Here is an 18,487-nt window from a genome sequence, read left to right as displayed (position 1 = left end):
GAGAGAGACACGCAAACTTCAAATATACAGCAGTAGGCATCGTCAGGGTTGGGATCGAACCCCGCGACCTCCTGCACACCAGGCCCCCGCCCGACTATTAAGCGGTGTCCACGTTTTACCCACTTCTTGGAATCGCCGTCGACCACCACAAGCCTCCCGCCATCTCTCCTGCGTCTTCCCCAACTCACCCCCACCCCGCGCAGGTGATGGCGTCCTCTGGCAACTTGAACTCTTCCTCCGGCGCAAGCGCCCACCCCGCTTTCCAGGACACCCTCTACGTAGTGATCTACAGCCTTCTCTTCCCCGTGGGACTGGCGGCCAATGCGCTGGCCCTCTGGGTCTTCTGCCGCCGCCTGCGGCCGCTGAAAAATGGCGCCACCGTCTACATGACGTGTCTCGCCACCACCGACCTGCTCTTCGTCCTGTCGCTGCCCTTCCGCATCTCGTACCACGCACACCGCCACTGGATGTTCGGCGAGGCGCTGTGCAAATTGACGAGCGCCCTCTTCTACGCCAACCTGTACGCCAGCGTGCTCTTCCTCACCTGCATCTGCGCCGACCGCTACTTGGCCATCGCCCACCCACTGCGTTTCCCGGGCGTGCGCACGCCGTGCGTGGCGCGCCTCGTCGCGCTGGGCGTCTGGGTCATCGTCGCGCTCGGCACCATCCCCATCTACCTGCTCGACACCACCAATGCCAAGCTGGGGTTCGTGAAAGGTGAGCGTGGTGGGTGGGGGTGGGAGGGGGGGGCAACTGGGGGGGGCTGTTTTTGCTGCATTTTAGCCTCCCGGCACATCATTCGTTGTTGTCATCATTGCTCCTATGCACTGCGTTTGTTGTTGGAGTGCGATTGCCTCCCAACTGCCCAGTAGCATCCTTCAAGAGCTTCCCCCACAGAGGCCGATCATCCTGTACCCCATCTCAAGGACGTTGCTATGCCCATTAGCTACCATTTGGTCAAATAGAAGTTGCTTGGACATATGGTGACTGGGCATGCAGGCTACATGACCTAAAGAACCCCAGAGGAGCTAACCGATGAGACTGTCCAGATATTTCAAAGGTCTGTGAGTTCCTCACACAATGCAGCCTGGTTAAACCCAGGATGGACCACAAACAGGCCAGCCTGAATGTATTGAACTGGCGCAGATGTTTCCTTAAAGGGGTCCACGTTTCACAAGCACAGAGATGGAATGGTATAATTGTGGCTGAGAATGCCCAAAGCTTCATATAAACTATTTTACCAGGTACAGCCTACTGAGCTATGAAATTCATTTTCAGAATCATTCTGGCCATAAATGATAGCTCAACGAAGTGGCCTGTCATCATGTGGATATGTATAGCAGCCACATACTCTAAATGCATGTTTTTGAAATATGGAAAAAAAACAGAGGACCCGGAGAAAAATCCACACAACCACGGAGATAACATGCAAACTCCAAATATACAGGTTTAGAGTCGGGATCGAACCCACGACCTCCTGCATACCAGGCGAGGGAGTAAACTTTTGCCACCTTGGTGCCCATATATGGAACGATAGGCCAGGTAGCTACCACACAGCGTTACGAAGCTGATGTTAGCACCAGTCGACTGATTCGGAATGAGATCTCCGCTGCCAAACCGGAAAGAGTAATAAGAACTGCTTTTTGTGTGTTAGTTTGTTGTCCTTCCCCCACACTACTGATTAGCGCGGTTGGCTACATAAGGTGTAAAAGAAGTTCAACATACATACATTCATACACACCACACAGGTATGAGAATGCCTCCAATCTTTCCTCTAACTCAGGGGAAGATGAGGTGAGATGTCGTTGTTGTTGTCAAGGCTGGATTATGGACCGGGCTAGTGGGGCCAGTGCCCCGGGGCCTCAGACTGCCAGGGGGCCTCCAAGCCTCGTGCCGTGTGCGGTGCGTGGCCCAAGACTTCCGAAGGAAGTTGAACGCCAGGGCCCTCAGTGCGCACAGCGCAAGCTCACCACTCGGGCCCCCCAGACCCCTCAGTGCTTACAATGTGAGGGCCCCCCAGACTCCTTGATGTTTAAAATGTGAGCTGACCACTACTGCCCCCCATACCCCTCGGCGCTTACAATGTGAGGGCCCCCAGGCCCCTTAGTGTTTAAAATGTGAGCTGACCACTAGGGTCCCCCGGGCCCCGCAGCGATTACAATGTGAGGCCCGTCGGTGCTTAAAGCGTGGGCTGACCACTAGGTCCCCGGGACCCTGGGTGCTTACAGTGTGAGTTGACCACTAGGGCCCCCAGGCCCCTCGGTGCTTACATCGAGCGTAACACCTGGGCACCTTGGTACGTACAGTGCATGCTTAAAACGAGAGCCTCTCGGAGAGTACAGTGCATCTGTACAACTGAGACACTGGTTGGCACGCTACAACACGCAGTGACATGATGTAATATTCACCAACACGTCAGTTCATTCTGCATAACAGGACAGGTTGAGGGCGTCTTATTATGGCAAGGCGTTACGTTATTTGACTTACTGTAACTAGCTATCACTTTATTTTAGCTAGCTGCCCATTTTCCCTAGCTAGCTGCCCATATGATTCAGCTTGTTAACAAATTATTTAGCTAGCTGCCCTTACAGCTAAATTAGCTGCACTAAAAAGCCAGCTAGTGAGACCGAGGGCTCGAGAGTTTAGTTAGCCGTTGACAAATCAATTATTAAAAATACACCGCGGTTTGTGAAACATTAAACAAATATGGCAAAAGCTATATTTTTTCACACACTAACGCATATATAAGAGACCCAATCCATACTTAAAGATTAAGGAAAACCCCATTCATTTTTTCCATAGACCGTCTGTTTTTAGATCCACGGAAGTCGATAATGCTAACGTTGACATGCAAATTGTCGACAGCTCTTACGAGGTCTTTTTTTTCCCCTCCCCATCGATGGGTTGTGGCCTATGTGCATAGTCTCCACCAAGTCATTTCACTGACTTATCAGAAACCTTTATTGGTTGTTCAGCCAATGAAAAAAAGTTATCTTTTGAATTTCAAGCAACATTCTCGCTGTGTTAGGCAGGTATTTAAGACAATTCTTGGTAGGAAAAGCCACAGACAGATGCTTGTTTTCTTTCTTGGTAAACCACAGTAATATATTCAGAGACTTTTTTCATCTTTTTCTAAAGCAACAGCCTTTTTAAACGCTATTTCAACAATCCCTCCTTAGGGATATTTTCTAACAGCCTTTTTAAAGGGTTATGGTTATTTTCTTTTATGTGCTTTTTTTCTTTTATCTACTCAAAACTGCCTTTAGGTACAAGTAGACTAAAAAATACTGCCACTTGATTGTATTTTCCAACAACAGTATTTGAAGGGTGTTGTCATTATTAATATATGTTAATTCAATTATTATGTAATAATATTGAGAAATGCTAGAAATATATTCATATAAATAGCATACTAGTTCTGAAATATGGACTACAAACGTTGGAATAGTGGTGCTTCCAAAAGGAAAGCCAAAAAAGAAAAGGAGGCAAGAGAGGAAGTTTTGCTTCAAAGTGTTCCACTCATTGCCAACGTCTTTCAAAAAAACATCTCATGGTAATAATGATGACAGCAGCACTATTGTCAGCTGTGAGAAATGAATTAGCACTAGTTCAGTTTCCAGTAATGTTGTCACTCCCCCAGAGCCATCTTTTGAAGGCGAACCCTCAACAGCCAATGGTATACAAGAACCATCATTTCCACCTCAGGAGCAGTTGGGCAATTCACAAAAATCAAATCAGCAACCAAGCCAATCCTGGTGCTATGAGGTCACTGACCCTTCATTATGGCAAAGCACTTCCAGTGACATTGTTAAGTCAGTGCTGATTGAAAGAGGAGCAGTCCCCTTCCAAAACCGCAGTGAAAAATACCCAGTTTCAGTCCGAGATAGAGCACTTGGAAAGACTAGAAGTTTCAACAATCAACTTCTGAACTGTATATTGCCAAATAGGCAGAAGGTGTTTAGACAGTGGCTACTGTACTCACCCTCAACAAGGGGTCCACGTTTCACAAGCATAGAGATGGAATGGTATAATTGTGGCTGAGAATGCCCAAAGCTTCATATAAACTATTTTACCAGGTACAGCCTACTGAGCTATGAAATTCATTTTCAGAATCATTCTGGCCATAAATGATAGCTCAACGAAGTGGCCTGTCATCATGTGGATATGTATAGCAGCCACATACTCTAAATGCATGTTTTTGAAATATGGAAAAAAAAACAGAGGACCCGGAGAAAAATCCACACAACCACGGAGATAACATGCAAACTCCAAATATACAGGTTTAGAGTCGGGATCGAACCCACGACCTCCTGCATACCAGGCGAGGGAGTAAACTTTTGCCACCTTGGTGCCCATATATGGAACGATAGGCCAGGTAGCTACCACACAGCGTCACGAAGCTGATGTTAGCACCAGTCGACTGATTCGGAATGAGATCTCCGCTGCCAAACCGGAAAGAGTAATAAGAACTGCTTTTTGTGTGTTAGTTTGTTGTCCTTCCCCCACACTACTGATTAGCGCGGTTGGCTACATAAGGTGTAAAATAAGTTCAACATACATACATTCATACACACCGCACAGGTATGAGAATGCCTCCAATCTTTCCTCTAACTCAGGGGAAGATGAGGTGAGATGTCGTTGTTGTTGTCAAGGCTGGATTATGGACCGGGCTAGTGGGGCCAGTGCCCCGGGGCCTCAGACTGCCAGGGGGCCTCCAAGCCTCGTGTCGTGTGCGGTGCGTGGCCCAAGACTTCCGAAGGAAGTTGAACGCCAGGGCCCTCAGTGCGCACAGCGCAAGCTCACCACTCGGGCCCCCCAGACCCCTCAGTGCTTACAATGTGAGGGCCCCCCAGACTCCTTGATGTTTAAAATGTGAGCTGACCACTACTGCCCCCCATACCCCTCGGCGCTTACAATGTGAGGGCCCCCAGGCCCCTTAGTGTTTAAAATGTGAGCTGACCACTAGGGTCCCCCGGGCCCCGCAGCGATTACAATGTGAGGCCCGTCGGTGCTTAAAGCGTGAGCTGACCACTAGGTCCCCGGGACCCTGGGTGCTTACAGTGTGAGTTGACCACTAGGGCCCCCAGGCCCCTCGGTGCTTACATCGAGCGTAACACCTGGGCACCTTGGTACGTACAGTGCATGCTTAAAACGAGAGCCTCTCGGAGAGTACAGTGCATCTGTACAACTGAGACACTGGTTGGCACGCTACAACACGCAGTGACATGATGTAATATTCACCAACACGTCAGTTCATTCTGCATAACAGGACAGGTTGAGGGCGTCTTATTATGGCAAGGCGTTACGTTATTTGACTTACTGTAACTAGCTATCACTTTATTTTAGCTAGCTGCCCATTTTCCCTAGCTAGCTGCCCATATGATTCAGCTTGTTAACAAATTATTTAGCTAGCTGCCCTTACAGCTAAATTAGCTGCACTAAAAAGCCAGCTAGTGAGACCGAGGGCTCGAGAGTTTAGTTAGCCGTTGACAAATCAATTATTAAAAATACACCGCGGTTTGTGAAACATTAAACAAATATGGCAAAAGCTATATTTTTTCACACACTAACGCATATATAAGAGACCCAATCCATACTTAAAGATTAAGGAAAACCCCATTCATTTTTTCCATAGACCATCTGTTTTTAGATCCACGGAAGTCGATAATGCTAACGTTGACATGCAAATTGTCGACAGCTCTTACGAGGTCTTTTTTTTCCCCTCCCCATCGATGGGTTGTGGCCTATGTGCATAGTCTCCACCAAGTCATTTCACTGACTTATCAGAAACCTTTATTGGTTGTTCAGCCAATGAAAAAAAGTTATCTTTTGAATTTCAAGCAACATTCTCGCTGTGTTAGGCAGGTATTTAAGACAATTCTTGGTAGGAAAAGCCACAGACAGATGCTTGTTTTCTTTCTTGGTAAACCACAGTAATATATTCAGAGACTTTTTTCATCTTTTTCTAAAGCAACAGCCTTTTTAAACGCTATTTCAACAATCCCTCCTTAGGGATATTTTCTAACAGCCTTTTTAAAGGGTTATGGTTATTTTCTTTCATGTGCTTTTTTTCTTTTATCTACTCAAAACTGCCTTTAGGTACAAGTAGACTAAAAAATACTGCCACTTGATTGTATTTTCCAACAACAGTATTTGAAGGGTGTTGTCATTATTAATATATGTTAATTCAATTATTATGTAATAATATTGAGAAATGCTAGAAATATATTCATATAAATAGCATACTAGTTCTGAAATATGGACTACAAACGTTGGAATAGTGGTGCTTCCAAAAGGAAAGCCAAAAAAAAAAAGGAGGCAAGAGAGGAAGTTTTGCTTCAAAGTGTTCCACTCATTGCCAACGTCTTTCAAAAAAACATCTCATGGTAATAATGATGACAGCAGCACTATTGTCAGCTGTGAGAAATGAATTAGCACTAGTTCAGTTTCCAGTAATGTTGTCACTCCCCCAGAGCCATCTTTTGAAGGCGAACCCTCAACAGCCAATGGTATACAAGAACCATCATTTCCACCTCAGGAGCAGTTGGGCAATTCACAAAAATCAAATCAGCAACCAAGCCAATCCTGGTGCTATGAGGTCACTGACCCTTCATTATGGCAAAGCACTTCCAGTGACATTGTTAAGTCAGTGCTGATTGAAAGAGGAGCAGTCCCCTTCCAAAACCGCAGTGAAAAATACCCAGTTTCAGTCCGAGATAGAGCACTTGGAAAGACTAGAAGTTTCAACAATCAACTTCTGAACTGTATATTGCCAAATAGGCAGAAGGTGTTTAGACAGTGGCTACTGTACTCACCCTCAACAGGTTGTGTGTACTGTTTTGCATGCAAACTGTTCTCCAGCAAGCTCGGTGGCTTTATTCAGGGATTTAGTGACTGGAAGCACTCTGAAATAATAGGGGAACACGAAGAGAGTGCAGAACACAGATCATGCATGCTTGCCTTGCACCAGCGGACAAAGGGCAGTGCTATAGATGCAGATCTCATGCAGCAACTTGATGGGAAACATAAATACTGGAAGGACATTTTAAAAAGAGTTGTAGCAGTGATCAAGTTCTTGGGTGAAAGAGGACTTGCGCTTCGAGGATTTGATGAACGGTTTGGGTCAACCCATAATGGTAATTTCCTTGGCATCCTAAAAATGCTATCACAATTTGACCCATTCTTAGCTGAACATATTAAAAAGTTTGGGAAAAAGGAAGAGGCACAGTGTCCTATTTGTCATCGACAATATGTGAAGAACTCATTGAGCTAATGGGTCATAAAACTCGCCAAACAATAGCAGATGAAATTTGGGATGCCAAGAATTTTTCAATAATTGTTGACTCCACCCCAGACCTGTCACATGTGGACCAATTGACGTTCATATTCCGGTTTGTTAACAGCAGCGGGAATGTGGTGGAGCGATTCCTGGGACTTGAGCCAATTGAGAGCCACACTGGTAAAGTTTAGCAGACTGTGTGCCTTTGATGGTGGAGGGCCTTGGGTTGGACCTCTCAAACTGTAGAGGTCAGTCATATGACAATGCAAGCAACATTTCAGGAAAATACAATGGCTACAGGCCCACCTGAAACAAAACAAAAACACTGATAGAGTCTGTGCCTTGCGCAGCGCATTCACTTAACTTAGTTGGTGTCAACACCTTAAACGGCAGTAGCCCAGAGGCTGAAGAGTTTTATTTAACATGTTGCAGTCACTGTACACATTTTGCTCTTCATCCACACACAGATGGAGGAAAGTATTTCGGAAGACAGATGTCAGACTGACATTAAAATCGCTGTTCAGTACTCGGTGGAGTGCTCGGGCAGAGTCAACCAAGGCACTGTGGAGAAATTACACTCATATTAGAGAGGCCTTCAGTGGTATGTGCAATGATGCTAATGAGAAAATAGATACTCGAATTGAGGCCGCTGGACTATGTGCTAAATTGGACACCTTAGAGATGGTGTTCATGGCACATTTCTGGGACGTCATACTTGACCGGTTCCACGCTACAAGCATGCACCTACAGACAAGTGACATTGACATCTCTGTAGCAGCGCAGCTTTTGTCTTTGTTGAGGGATTTTGTGGTGGGACAGCGAGACCAGTTTGAGGCTTTTAAAAGGGCGGCCTTAGATGTGACAGGTGTCTCTCAGTCATATAAGCACAATCTTCAGCGAAAGAGGAAACACAAAACATTTGCAGATGAGAGCTCAGAGCCAGGTGTGACACTTGAGGGGAGGGAAAAGTTCAAAATAGAAACATTTTATGTGATCATTGATAAGCTAGTGGCATGCCTTAAACATTGCTTGGACGCTTACAAGCGTTTGACCAGTCTCTTTGGAGTTCTGTTTATGTCAGATCAGGTGTCTAACAGTGATGTCATAGTGGAAAAGGTAAATGCACTCTCCGCTGCATATCCATCAGACCTGGAAATTAACTTTGCCAACGAACTCATCCAATTCAAGACTTTCATGTCTGACTCTGAGGGTGAGAAGTGCCCAACTAAATTGCTTGCGACGTTGCAGGCACTTAATCTGCAGTCGGTGTTCCCCAATGTTTTCGTGGCACTTCGGATGTTTCTAACTTTGCCAGTGACAAACTGCCAGGGTGAGCAGACATTTTCCCTTTTAGGCAGAATAATAAATGAGCTGCGGAGTAGCATGTGCCAAACACGTCTCAGCTCATTGTCACTTATGTCAATAGAGTCAGACCTTGTCAGACAGATAGATTTTGACGATCTAGTGGATGATTTTGGGAGGAGAAAGGCAAGAAAGACACCAATATAGAAAAGCGGGGGGGGGGCTCCAAAAGACTTGTTCCCAGGGTCGTCACGGGACCATGATCCGGCCCTGGTTGTTGTTATCAAGACAATACGCGGACCTGTTTCATCACGTTGTGCCGTGTATTCGAGTCGTCGAAGTGCAGCTAACATGGTTGTAGAAAGAGGGGGGGGGCAGGGGCGCCACCGGAGGGCGTGATGTAGAGTGTTTAAGTAAGAAACATTATAGGCGGCTCAAGAGCGTTCGTACTTTCCCTCCACCCATCCTAGTCCGTCACTCGTCTAGTCCATCAGGGAGTTTGTACTCTTTTCATCATTGGTCCCCGACTCCCCGTCCGGCAAGCTAATATCCCTTAAGCTTATGGCTCAGATGCTTCGATACCCACACATGCTAGGAGCGTACTGTACCACGGTTTCCATGTGGGTGGTTTGTGGTGAGATGTAGTTGTATTATGACATTAAAAACAACCGAGGCATGTGCTTTGTTTTTGTTCGTGGCAGCAGAGTCTCCAACTCCTCCTGAGTGGTTGACTAATAGGAAGCCACCCCTTGACTGTACCCGTGCATGGATTAACCTTCCATTGAATTCCCTCCTGCTGAAGTGGAGGCGAGCCCAATCACGCACCCCAGCTTTAAACCTATATTTGAGGCAGTGTGAAATTATATGGTCTGCAGTTTTGTGTATCGGACGATCCAAGCTGGGCAGTGCGGTGGTGGCGGTGTTGGTGGGCTCGCTGATATTTATCTTTTCAAGGAACAACTGTTTATAAGTATTAAAAATAAGAATAGATTTTATGCTTTCTGGCAATACAAATGGTGTTAAGATGTTAAAACACCAAATAGATACCGTTTGCAAGGAATCAAGTCTTCATTAACCACACGTACATGTGATGAACATGTAAACAAACTCTGATACATAATATATTAATTGTCTTTGAAATTGATTAGCCTACACTACAGACAGCCTTTGTGGCCTAGTCTCAACCAGTGTTAGACCAGAGAACGCCAAAAGGCGAACAGCACGGACAATGCACTATCAGGGAATTTATATCTCGCGGTAAACAGCTACAATATGGAACCTTTACCAGAGCAAGTTTTTTTTTTGCATGTTGACCACAAGTACGTGTGGTTAATGCAGACAGGATTCCTTGAAAAATGTTTCTGTTTGGTATTTTAACATCTTTATACCTGTTTTATTGCCAGAAAGGGTAAAACCTATTCTTATACAATAAAGTGTATAATATTCTTTAAATTATATAAACATATACAATTATATATATTTCACTTGGCAACAACAACAAAATTGCTGTACTCAGGATCGTTAACAGTGGCAGTGGCTTGGGGAGGCCTTTTTCCAGCAGTGGACTGACCATGGCCAATGACGATGATAATGGAGAGTATTCTATGAGATCTCTTTTACCAGTGGCAAAAGATAGTAGTAGGTTTTTACCCTTTTAAACTGGTACAAAACTGACACCTTTATTCAAGGCATCATGTTTGCAATAACCACAACACAAGTAGTCAAAAAAGCAAACAAAAAGAAGCAACTCTGATAATGATAATAATATGCACTATCCTTGAAGTTGATTGGTCCACACCCGAGACGGCTTTCTTTAGAGCCTAGTCCCCATTGGTGTTGGACCAGATGACACCAGAAGGCATACAACTCAAACACAGTGCAATATCAGAGTCTTGAGAGCTCGGGGTAAGCATTTACACTATGAGATCTCTTTTACCAGTGGCAAAATATAGTAGTAGGTTTTTACCCTTTTAAACTGGTACAAAACTGACACCTTTATTCAAGGCATCATGTTTGCAATAACCATAACACAAGTAGTCAAAAAAGCAAACAAAAAGAAGCAACTCTGATAATGATAATAATATGCACTGTCCTTGAAGTTGATTGGTCCACACCTGAGACAGCTTTCTTTAGAGCCTAGTCCCCATTGGTGTTGGACCAGATGACACCAGAAGGCGTACAACTCAAACACAGTGCAATATCAGAGTCTTGAGAGCTCGGGGTAAGCATTTACACTATGAGATCTCTTTTACCAGATATAGTAGTAGGTTTTTACCCTTTTAAACTGGTAACCACAACACAAGTAGTCAAAAAAGCTAACAAAAAGAAGCAACTCTGATAATACTATATTTTGCCACTGGTAAAAGAGATCTCATAGTGTAAATGCTTACCCCGAGCTCTCAAGACTCTGATATTGCACTGTGTTTGAGTTGTACGCCTTCTGGTGTCATCTAGTCCAACACCAATGGGGACTAGGCTCTAAAGAAAGCCGTCTCGGGTGTGGACCAATCAACTTCAAGGACAGTGCATATTATTATCATTATCAGAGTTGCTTCTTTTTGTTTGCTTCTTTGACTACTTGTGTTGTGGTTATTGCAAACATGATGCCTTGAATAAAGGTGTCAGTTTTGTACCAGTTTAAAAGGGTAAAAACCTACTACTATAATGGACAGTATTGTTGTTGTTGGTGGCAGCGGTATCTGATTTGGTACTGACAGTATTTCTATTGTTCTGCTGGCGTGTGCTGGGGCTGATGATGACCATGCTGCTGCCGGTGCAGTCACTGCTGCTGGTGCTGGCGCAGCCGAAACCTGTTTCCAGGGCTTCTCCGAGTCGGACTGGGAGACGCTCTCTGCCGTAGTGCTGGCGGTGGAGCTCGTCGGCTTCATTGTCCCACTCTCCATCATGGCGCTGTGCTCTTGTGGCATCGTCAGAGCTCTGCGCCGCGTGCGCCGCGACCGCCGCCAATTCCTCCACGTCCATCTGGGCAACGCCAAGGCCCCGCGGGGAGGGACTGCGGCCACGGCCACCGACCGCCCGACCGGCCATCGGGACGGCGACGGTGACGATGACGGCGGCGGAGAGGGGGACGACGACCTCAGCAAGGTGGGCCGGCTGGTGGTCAGCACGCTGGCCATCTTTGTCATCTGCTTCGCGCCCTACCACGTCGAGATGGTGTTCTATATGCTGCTCCGGCGGCAAGTGCTGCGTGGTTGGGCGCGCCTGGAGCAGGTGGTGCGCTTCGTGCAGCCCATCACGCTCTGCCTCGCCAGCTCCAACTGTGTCCTTGACCCGCTCATCTACTACTACCGGGCCAGGGCCTTCCGCCGGGCACTCACGCTCGGCGCTGGCCCTGTCTGCAGCGGCGGAGGGAGCCGCTGGCGCCGCTGGTGCCACTGTCGGTGGCCTTGGTCGGTGGAGGAGGAGGGACAGCAATGCTCCAGTGAGCCGGCAGTCATGATGCTGCGTTCTGACACCTGAAGGGGGTTTATTGGAGGTCCCTGTGGGACGGGGTCAGGCTCCAGTTGTCATGAGGGGGTGGACAGTACTCTGGACAGGGCAGGAAACTGACAAACAACAGGGAGCGGCTCTGCTCTCTGAACAAAATGATGATGAAGTGGGTGTGGTAAACCGTTGAGGTGGGGTGTGGGGGTGCTGTGAATCCCAGGCTGTTGTGGGCTCACCCCCATCAACAGGAGGTAAATAATGGTGGTGGGTTTCAAGTTCAAGTTTAATTTATTAGGTATAGCCCTGTGAGCCATGCGGCTCTTGAGTCGGGTGCAACCGCAACAAACAAAATATGAACAGAGAACATCTTAAAGCAACTACGCACAACAGAAACATCCTAGATAAACCAGCAAATCTTCCAAAAACAACCACCGTATTACAACGCTGAGTGCAAAAATCCCAGTGTGATGCAAGTCAAACAATAACAACCATAAGACAATTTAGATTCAAGTTATCAGGCCAACTCCGCACTTCTGCAGAGAAACATGGCTTAACCATATGTTTTCGAAATCACCAAAATAAAGCCATAAAATACAATGTAACAACAGTAATCATAGGAACTTTGATTCAAATTTAACAATAAACGATATACATAACATGTACGACCAAACTTGCAGCCATATCTGGAAGCATGACACTCCCAGTGTATGATGTGTGAGTGAGTCAGTGGTAGTGTGAGTGAGTGTATGATGTGTGAGTGAGTCAGTGTAAGATGAGTGAGTGTATCACGGCATCCTCCCCGCCATCACGGCCTCCTCCACGCCATAACGGTCTCCTCCCCGCCATCGCGGCCTCCTCCACGCCATCACGGCCTCCTCCACGCCATCGCGGCCTCCTCCACGCCATCACGGCCTCCCCCACGGCATGATGGCGTGGAGAAGGCTGTGCACTACGCAGAACGCGCACGCGCGTGCACACCACGCGCGCACCACGGGGGGATAGAGATTGCTGATGCACTACAGGCTACCAAAGCCACGGTGGTGAGATGTTAACTACTTCACCTGGTATACAGGAGGTTGTGGTTTTATCCCGACTCCCAACGCCTGCTGTATATTTGGAGTTTGTGTATTCTTTCTCCCCGTGGTCATGTGGATTTTTCTCTGGGTCCTCTGGTTTTTCCCTTCACATTAAGAATCAGCACACGTTTCAATTATTTGGCTGCTATACATTTCCACGTGATAAGCCACTTCGTTGAGCTTTCATTTGTGGCCAGGTCGCTTCTGAAAAAGAGTTCCATAGCTCACGTCCGTGTTTGCCAACTGGCTGGGATAAGCCCAGGTCACACTCCGTATTGCCCTCTGCATTTTCAGAGTGTACGCAAATCACTGCCTGGTTGGGGTTATGTAAATTTTCCATACCGAGGCCCCTGGTTTGCATCTGTGTTCAGGTGGCAGCAATGTATGTCGAGCGAGATCTGGTAGGGGTGTTGCTGTGTTGAACTTTATTGCAGTCGCCTGCACATAATTGATAAACTGAGAGCCATGACTGGGATTGGTTCTGTGGTGGGAAAGGTGGGCGAACCTACTATAGACGCGTCCAATCGTCAGTCTATTTAGTTATGATAAACGCAAATTACATGCAGATTATATATCCAAATGCTACACTTGGGGCAATGTATTGAATGGATATAGAATCAGTAACAGTATACAGGGTGTCCGAACATGAATATACCAAAAAGAATGTTGATTAGTTTTATTGGTATTCGAGATAGTGACATAAATTTAATATGAATACATGTAATAGTTTTAGTTTGTTTAATTTTGTATGGTATTAATGGGATGTTCTAGAATTGTTAATACACTTCTACATGTCGTCCATCATTCATTCTAATCCATCTAATTCGGCGTTCAAACTCTTATGAAAGATTTCCCAATACAGCTGTAGGGATGGATGATGACACAGCAGCATCAACAATACGATGTTTAACTTCTGCAAGGTCCCTTTGTTTGCTGGTGTTAGACTTTACTTTTTAACACACTTCGAAGATAAAAATCGAATGGTGTTAAGTCAGATGAAGGAGCGGACTTGTCTTTATATCATAAAATGGAGCTCCTGAAACAGAAAGTAGCAATCAATATTCACAATATACTAAAACTTATAAGTCTAATGCAAATATCCATGTCAAACTTAGGTGAGTATCTCGAACAACAATACAACTAATCAACTTTCTTATTGGCATATTCATTTTCCGATGCCCTATATATTTAAAAAAACGTTGATTGAAGAAAAACACCAATTCTCGAATCAAAATTGCGACACATTCATGGATTGTCAAGCGGAGTGACTTGCCACACGCATGCCGGGGCTGCGCGTTCCCGTGCTCGTATCTGTGGCCACCCAGGGCTGCCTCCCGGCACCGAACGCCACGCAGAGCAGTAGGCCTCTCCCCTTGGGGCCTCTCCCCTCGGGGCCACTCCTTGTGCCCTGTGCTCGTATGTCAGACAAACGGTGACTCAATTCATTAACTGAATCTAATGTAATTTCTAAGCTCAGTTGTATACTTTAATAACGTCTCGTAGATTCATCGATAGTGTTCATGTGCATATCTTTTTAAAAAAATAGTATTTACCCAAGAATATTGTTTAGGACTTGTAGGGTTATTACATTTCATGAATCGTTACATTTAATTGTTTAGACTTGTCCGACATTCGGAGCCAAACTTTTCATAATGAGACAAGGGCTCTGTACGGGATGAGACGAGGGTTCTGTATGGGATGAAACGAGGGTTCCACTTTACACAGACTTCCCTGTTAAAAAAAGTCGTCAGAAGACTACCTGTTAAACACTCTACAGATGTATATTCATGTAGTATGGTCACACTTTTTTTTATGAAGGCATAAAAAATGCTCATTCTTTTAACTTATACAACGTTATTATTACTACGACAATGACAGTGTTCCATGTTACTGTTCAGTGTATGATAATGATATATTTTTTTACCTGTGTGTTTTTTTTTATGAACGTCGTTCACTCTTTACTCTGTTGCCATTGAATACAGAGCAGCATACACGGTGATCCTCATACGGTCAAAATTATTTGTCGACTCTTCCCAATTTTTTTTTGCGCACGCGGTTGTGCTCCTGGCGTCGCGTCGTCAGATGGGGAATCCGTTCGTAAATCTGGCGGAGGCGGAGGCCGAGCATCGCGCGGCAAAGCAACGTCGTCACAGTGGCACGCTCACCCCATTCACACAACCCCACTCCCAAAGGCAAAGATCCCCCCTATAGCCTTTGACAGACTGTAAGGGGCAAGTACTGTTAGCAGGTAGCAGCACCTATGAAGGCCGGAATGGCACACAAGGGGGTGGGTGGCCAACGACCACACCCGGCCGCCTTTGCATCCCTAGTGGTAATGTTTATACACCACACCAGGTACTCATTTGAGGCTGAGTCAACCTAGGGTAGGCCCAAGACTGGTTCGGATAATCGTCACCGGTGTTGGCCGTGAGCGGGAATCGAACTCAGGTGGCCGGGTTCATGGTGCAACGCGCTCACCGCAACCTGATTTGCGTCGCCTCAACCCCACACGCACGTCGCTGACAGCATCATCACCCGTCCTGTCTCGTTATCCACCGCCCACTCTGTAAATCGCTTCGATTGACGTCGTTTCGACGATGATGGTGACCACAATGGCGATGGAACCAGCCGTGTTGTCTTAGCGAGGGCCCCCCGGGGTTTGATCTGTGTTTATTCTGAGCGGTTCTTGTTTAGAGCCGAAACTCTTCCGCCCATTTGTGATGTTTACGTTCAGGCTTGGTGTTTAGTTTCGGGAATGGTCACCGGGCGCCCTCCACTCCGCGTCCGTCCTTATAAAGCCTCCACCTCGGAGTCATCGCCCCCGCTGTCTGTCTCGTGTCACCGGTCGCCGTCGTGTTGTTGCAGCTGTCGGCGAGCGCGGCGCGTGTGCTGCGCGTGAGCATAATCCCAGCGTTCTTCCCTCATTTTCAGAGGGGAGGGGGTGGCGGGAGGGGGGGCACTTTCGCCGATAAGACATCACCATCAGTGCGTGTGGGGGGTCCGCCACGCCACTTCTAACCATTGGGGGTTTGTGGCAGCAGCACGGCGGTGATGATGATGACGATGGGGGGTGTATTCACTCTCTGTGTATTGTCGTGGCCCGCACTGAAGGCCACCCAAATGACGAACACTGGGTCTGTGACGTTACAGAGCTCTCCCTGAAGCCCGAGTGAAAAGCAATGCCAAGGGTTGACCAATCCTGGCCAGGTGGCTCATAACACCGAGTAAAGTAATCACGAGCATCGTTGTGGAGAAAATAAAGAACAAAATAGATAACACACACGCAATGCCTCCTTCAAATATCTCCTCTCGCCATATTCCAAGAGAAAAATCATCTTTTTCGCACATCCCATCAGCCGCACGTGCTTTTGGGAGTGCACCATTTCAGTAGCATTCATTAAAGGCAAGCAAACACTCTGGACCGGTTTCGACACGCGGCGGTCTCATCAGCAGAGTCGGGCACCATAGTCCTCACTGCGTGTCCAAATCGGTCTAGAGTCGAGGGGCATGAGGCAGGATCCACATATCTGGGCCCAATCCCCGTCTCAATTATCAAGGAATTGGCCCTCCCCTGCATGCACCCGAGCGGGTCCGGGCTGTGTGCCCAACAGCTTCTATCTGTGGAATCTGCTTGGCCGGTATGAAAATGATGATGGAAATATAAGTAGACATGTCACCCTTTTCACAAGCGTGGGCGAGATGTTAACTACCTCACCTCGTATGGAGGAGGTGGTGGGTTCGCTCCCAACCATGATGCCGCCTGCTGTACATTTGGAGTTTGAATGTCTCTCTCCCCATGGTCGCGTGGATTTTATCTCCGGCTCCTCCCGGTTTTCCCTCCACATTTATAATCAATGTGCGTTTAGAGTATTTGGCTGCTATAAATGTCCACGTGATTGAACCACGTCGTTGAGCTATCATTTGTGGCCAGGTCGATTCTGAAAAAGAGCTACAGTATATGTGGGCCTCACCTGGTAAAATTAAAATAATGTTGAAAGTTATAGACTGGTGATATCCGAGCCAGAATCTGAGCTCCCCCAAACAACCCACACGGCCACCACAAAGATCCCCCGAGTAGCCTTGACAGACTGTTGGGACAAGTGCTGTAAGCGAGTAGCACCTATGAAGGCCGGCACGGCACACGAGGGCGTGGGTAGCCAGCGATCTCGGGTCACCAGGTTCGAAGCGCAGTGTTCACTAACCGCCACCACAAAGACTGAGATCCCCTGTATAGCCTCAACAGACTGTTGGGGCAAGTACTGTTAGTGGGTGGCCAACACCACGCACGACCGCCTTTGTCTCCCGAGTGGCGATGTTTACACACCGCACCAGGTACTAATTTGAGGCTGAGTCGACCTAGGACCGGTTCAGATAATCGCTGTCACTGGTGATAGTGGCCGTGAGCGAGAATTGAACTCGAGTCGTCGGGTTCATAGCGTGCAGCGCAGCGCTAACCGCCACCAAAACAACAACAACCGCCATTTGCCACTCAGTGGCGGTGACGTCACTACGACGCTTGTGCCAGGCTATGTGCACTTTGAGTCCACGTGAAGTGTCGAACGCCCGCTGGCAGGAGGTCACGGGGCAGACCCAGGTGCCACGGGTAGACTGACTGAGATAACCAGCTGATGCACCACCTGTGCCCCCTACTGTGCCAACTTGCTGTGCTTTAGCCACCTGACGCTCCGCTCGTTGTTGTGAGCGTCGCTCCTCCGCCCTCCGTTGTTGTTGGAGGGCGACTGCCTCTAACTGCCCAGTAGCGTCCTTCACGAGCCTCCTCCACAGAGGCCGATCTTGACACCGCTGGTACCAGTCATCGGCAAGTCCACTCAGCTCCACATCCTCCTGTACCACATATCTCTATATCTTCTCTAGCCCATGCTGCACCCGTTTAGCCACCTTTATCCGGCCGAACAAAAGCTGTTTCGGCATGCGGTGGCTGGGCATGCGGGCTACATGACCCAGCCAACGCAGCCTTGCCTGTCGGAGGAACTCATTGATGGGACTTTGCCCAGATCTTTTAAAGATTTGTGAGCTCTTCACACAATCCAGCCTGGTTAAACCCAGGATGGATCGTAGGCAGGCCAGCCTAAATATTTCTAACCGGCGAAGATGTTACATTAAGGGGGTCCACGTTTCGCAAGCGTAGAGAAGGGAGGGAATGACTGTGGCCGAGAAGACCCGAAGCTTCGTGCGGAGCGACAGACCAGGTAGCTTCCACACAGCGTTACGCAACCAATGAAAAGATATTGCCGCTCGACTGATTCGGAGTGAGACCTCTGCTGTCAAACCGGAGCCGGTCATGAGCACACTGCCCAGGTATGGGAAACTCTCCACTCTCTCCACAACTGCCCCATCACCAATTGGGAGTTGTGGGGGTGGA

At 47.4% G+C, this 18,487-nt stretch overlaps 1 protein-coding gene across 1 annotated transcript; it reads left to right on the top strand.

Moving 5' to 3' along the window:
• The first annotated feature begins 206 nt into the window (after positions 1 to 206).
• LOC144946959 (lysophosphatidic acid receptor 6-like) lies at positions 207 to 12,061 on the top strand. The gene is made up of 2 exons (XM_078876029.1): positions 207 to 717; positions 11,385 to 12,061. Exons 1-2 carry the CDS (start codon positions 207 to 209, stop codon positions 12,059 to 12,061), a joined length of 1,188 nt encoding a protein of 395 aa, XP_078732155.1.
• The last annotated feature ends 6,426 nt before the right edge of the window (positions 12,062 to 18,487 follow it).

The sequence above is a fragment of the Lampetra fluviatilis genome, chromosome 43 (assembly GCF_964198595.1).
Source record: "Lampetra fluviatilis chromosome 43, kcLamFluv1.1, whole genome shotgun sequence".
Lineage (NCBI taxonomy): Eukaryota > Metazoa > Chordata > Hyperoartia > Petromyzontiformes > Petromyzontidae > Lampetra > Lampetra fluviatilis.
The sequence above is the reverse complement of the archived record's forward strand: the minus strand, read 5'-3'. Positions and strand labels throughout refer to the sequence as shown.

Bases quoted from the DNA above. Each gene is read 5' to 3' on its own strand.
- LOC144946959 (XM_078876029.1), top strand. From the start codon at position 207: ATGGCGTCCTCTGGCAACTTGAACTCTTCCTCCGGCGCAAGCGCCCAC. The intron at 718-11,384 runs GTGAGCGTGGTG...GTGCTGGCGCAG, and splicing joins CAAGCTGGGGTTCGTGAAAG to CCGAAACCTGTTTCCAGGGC.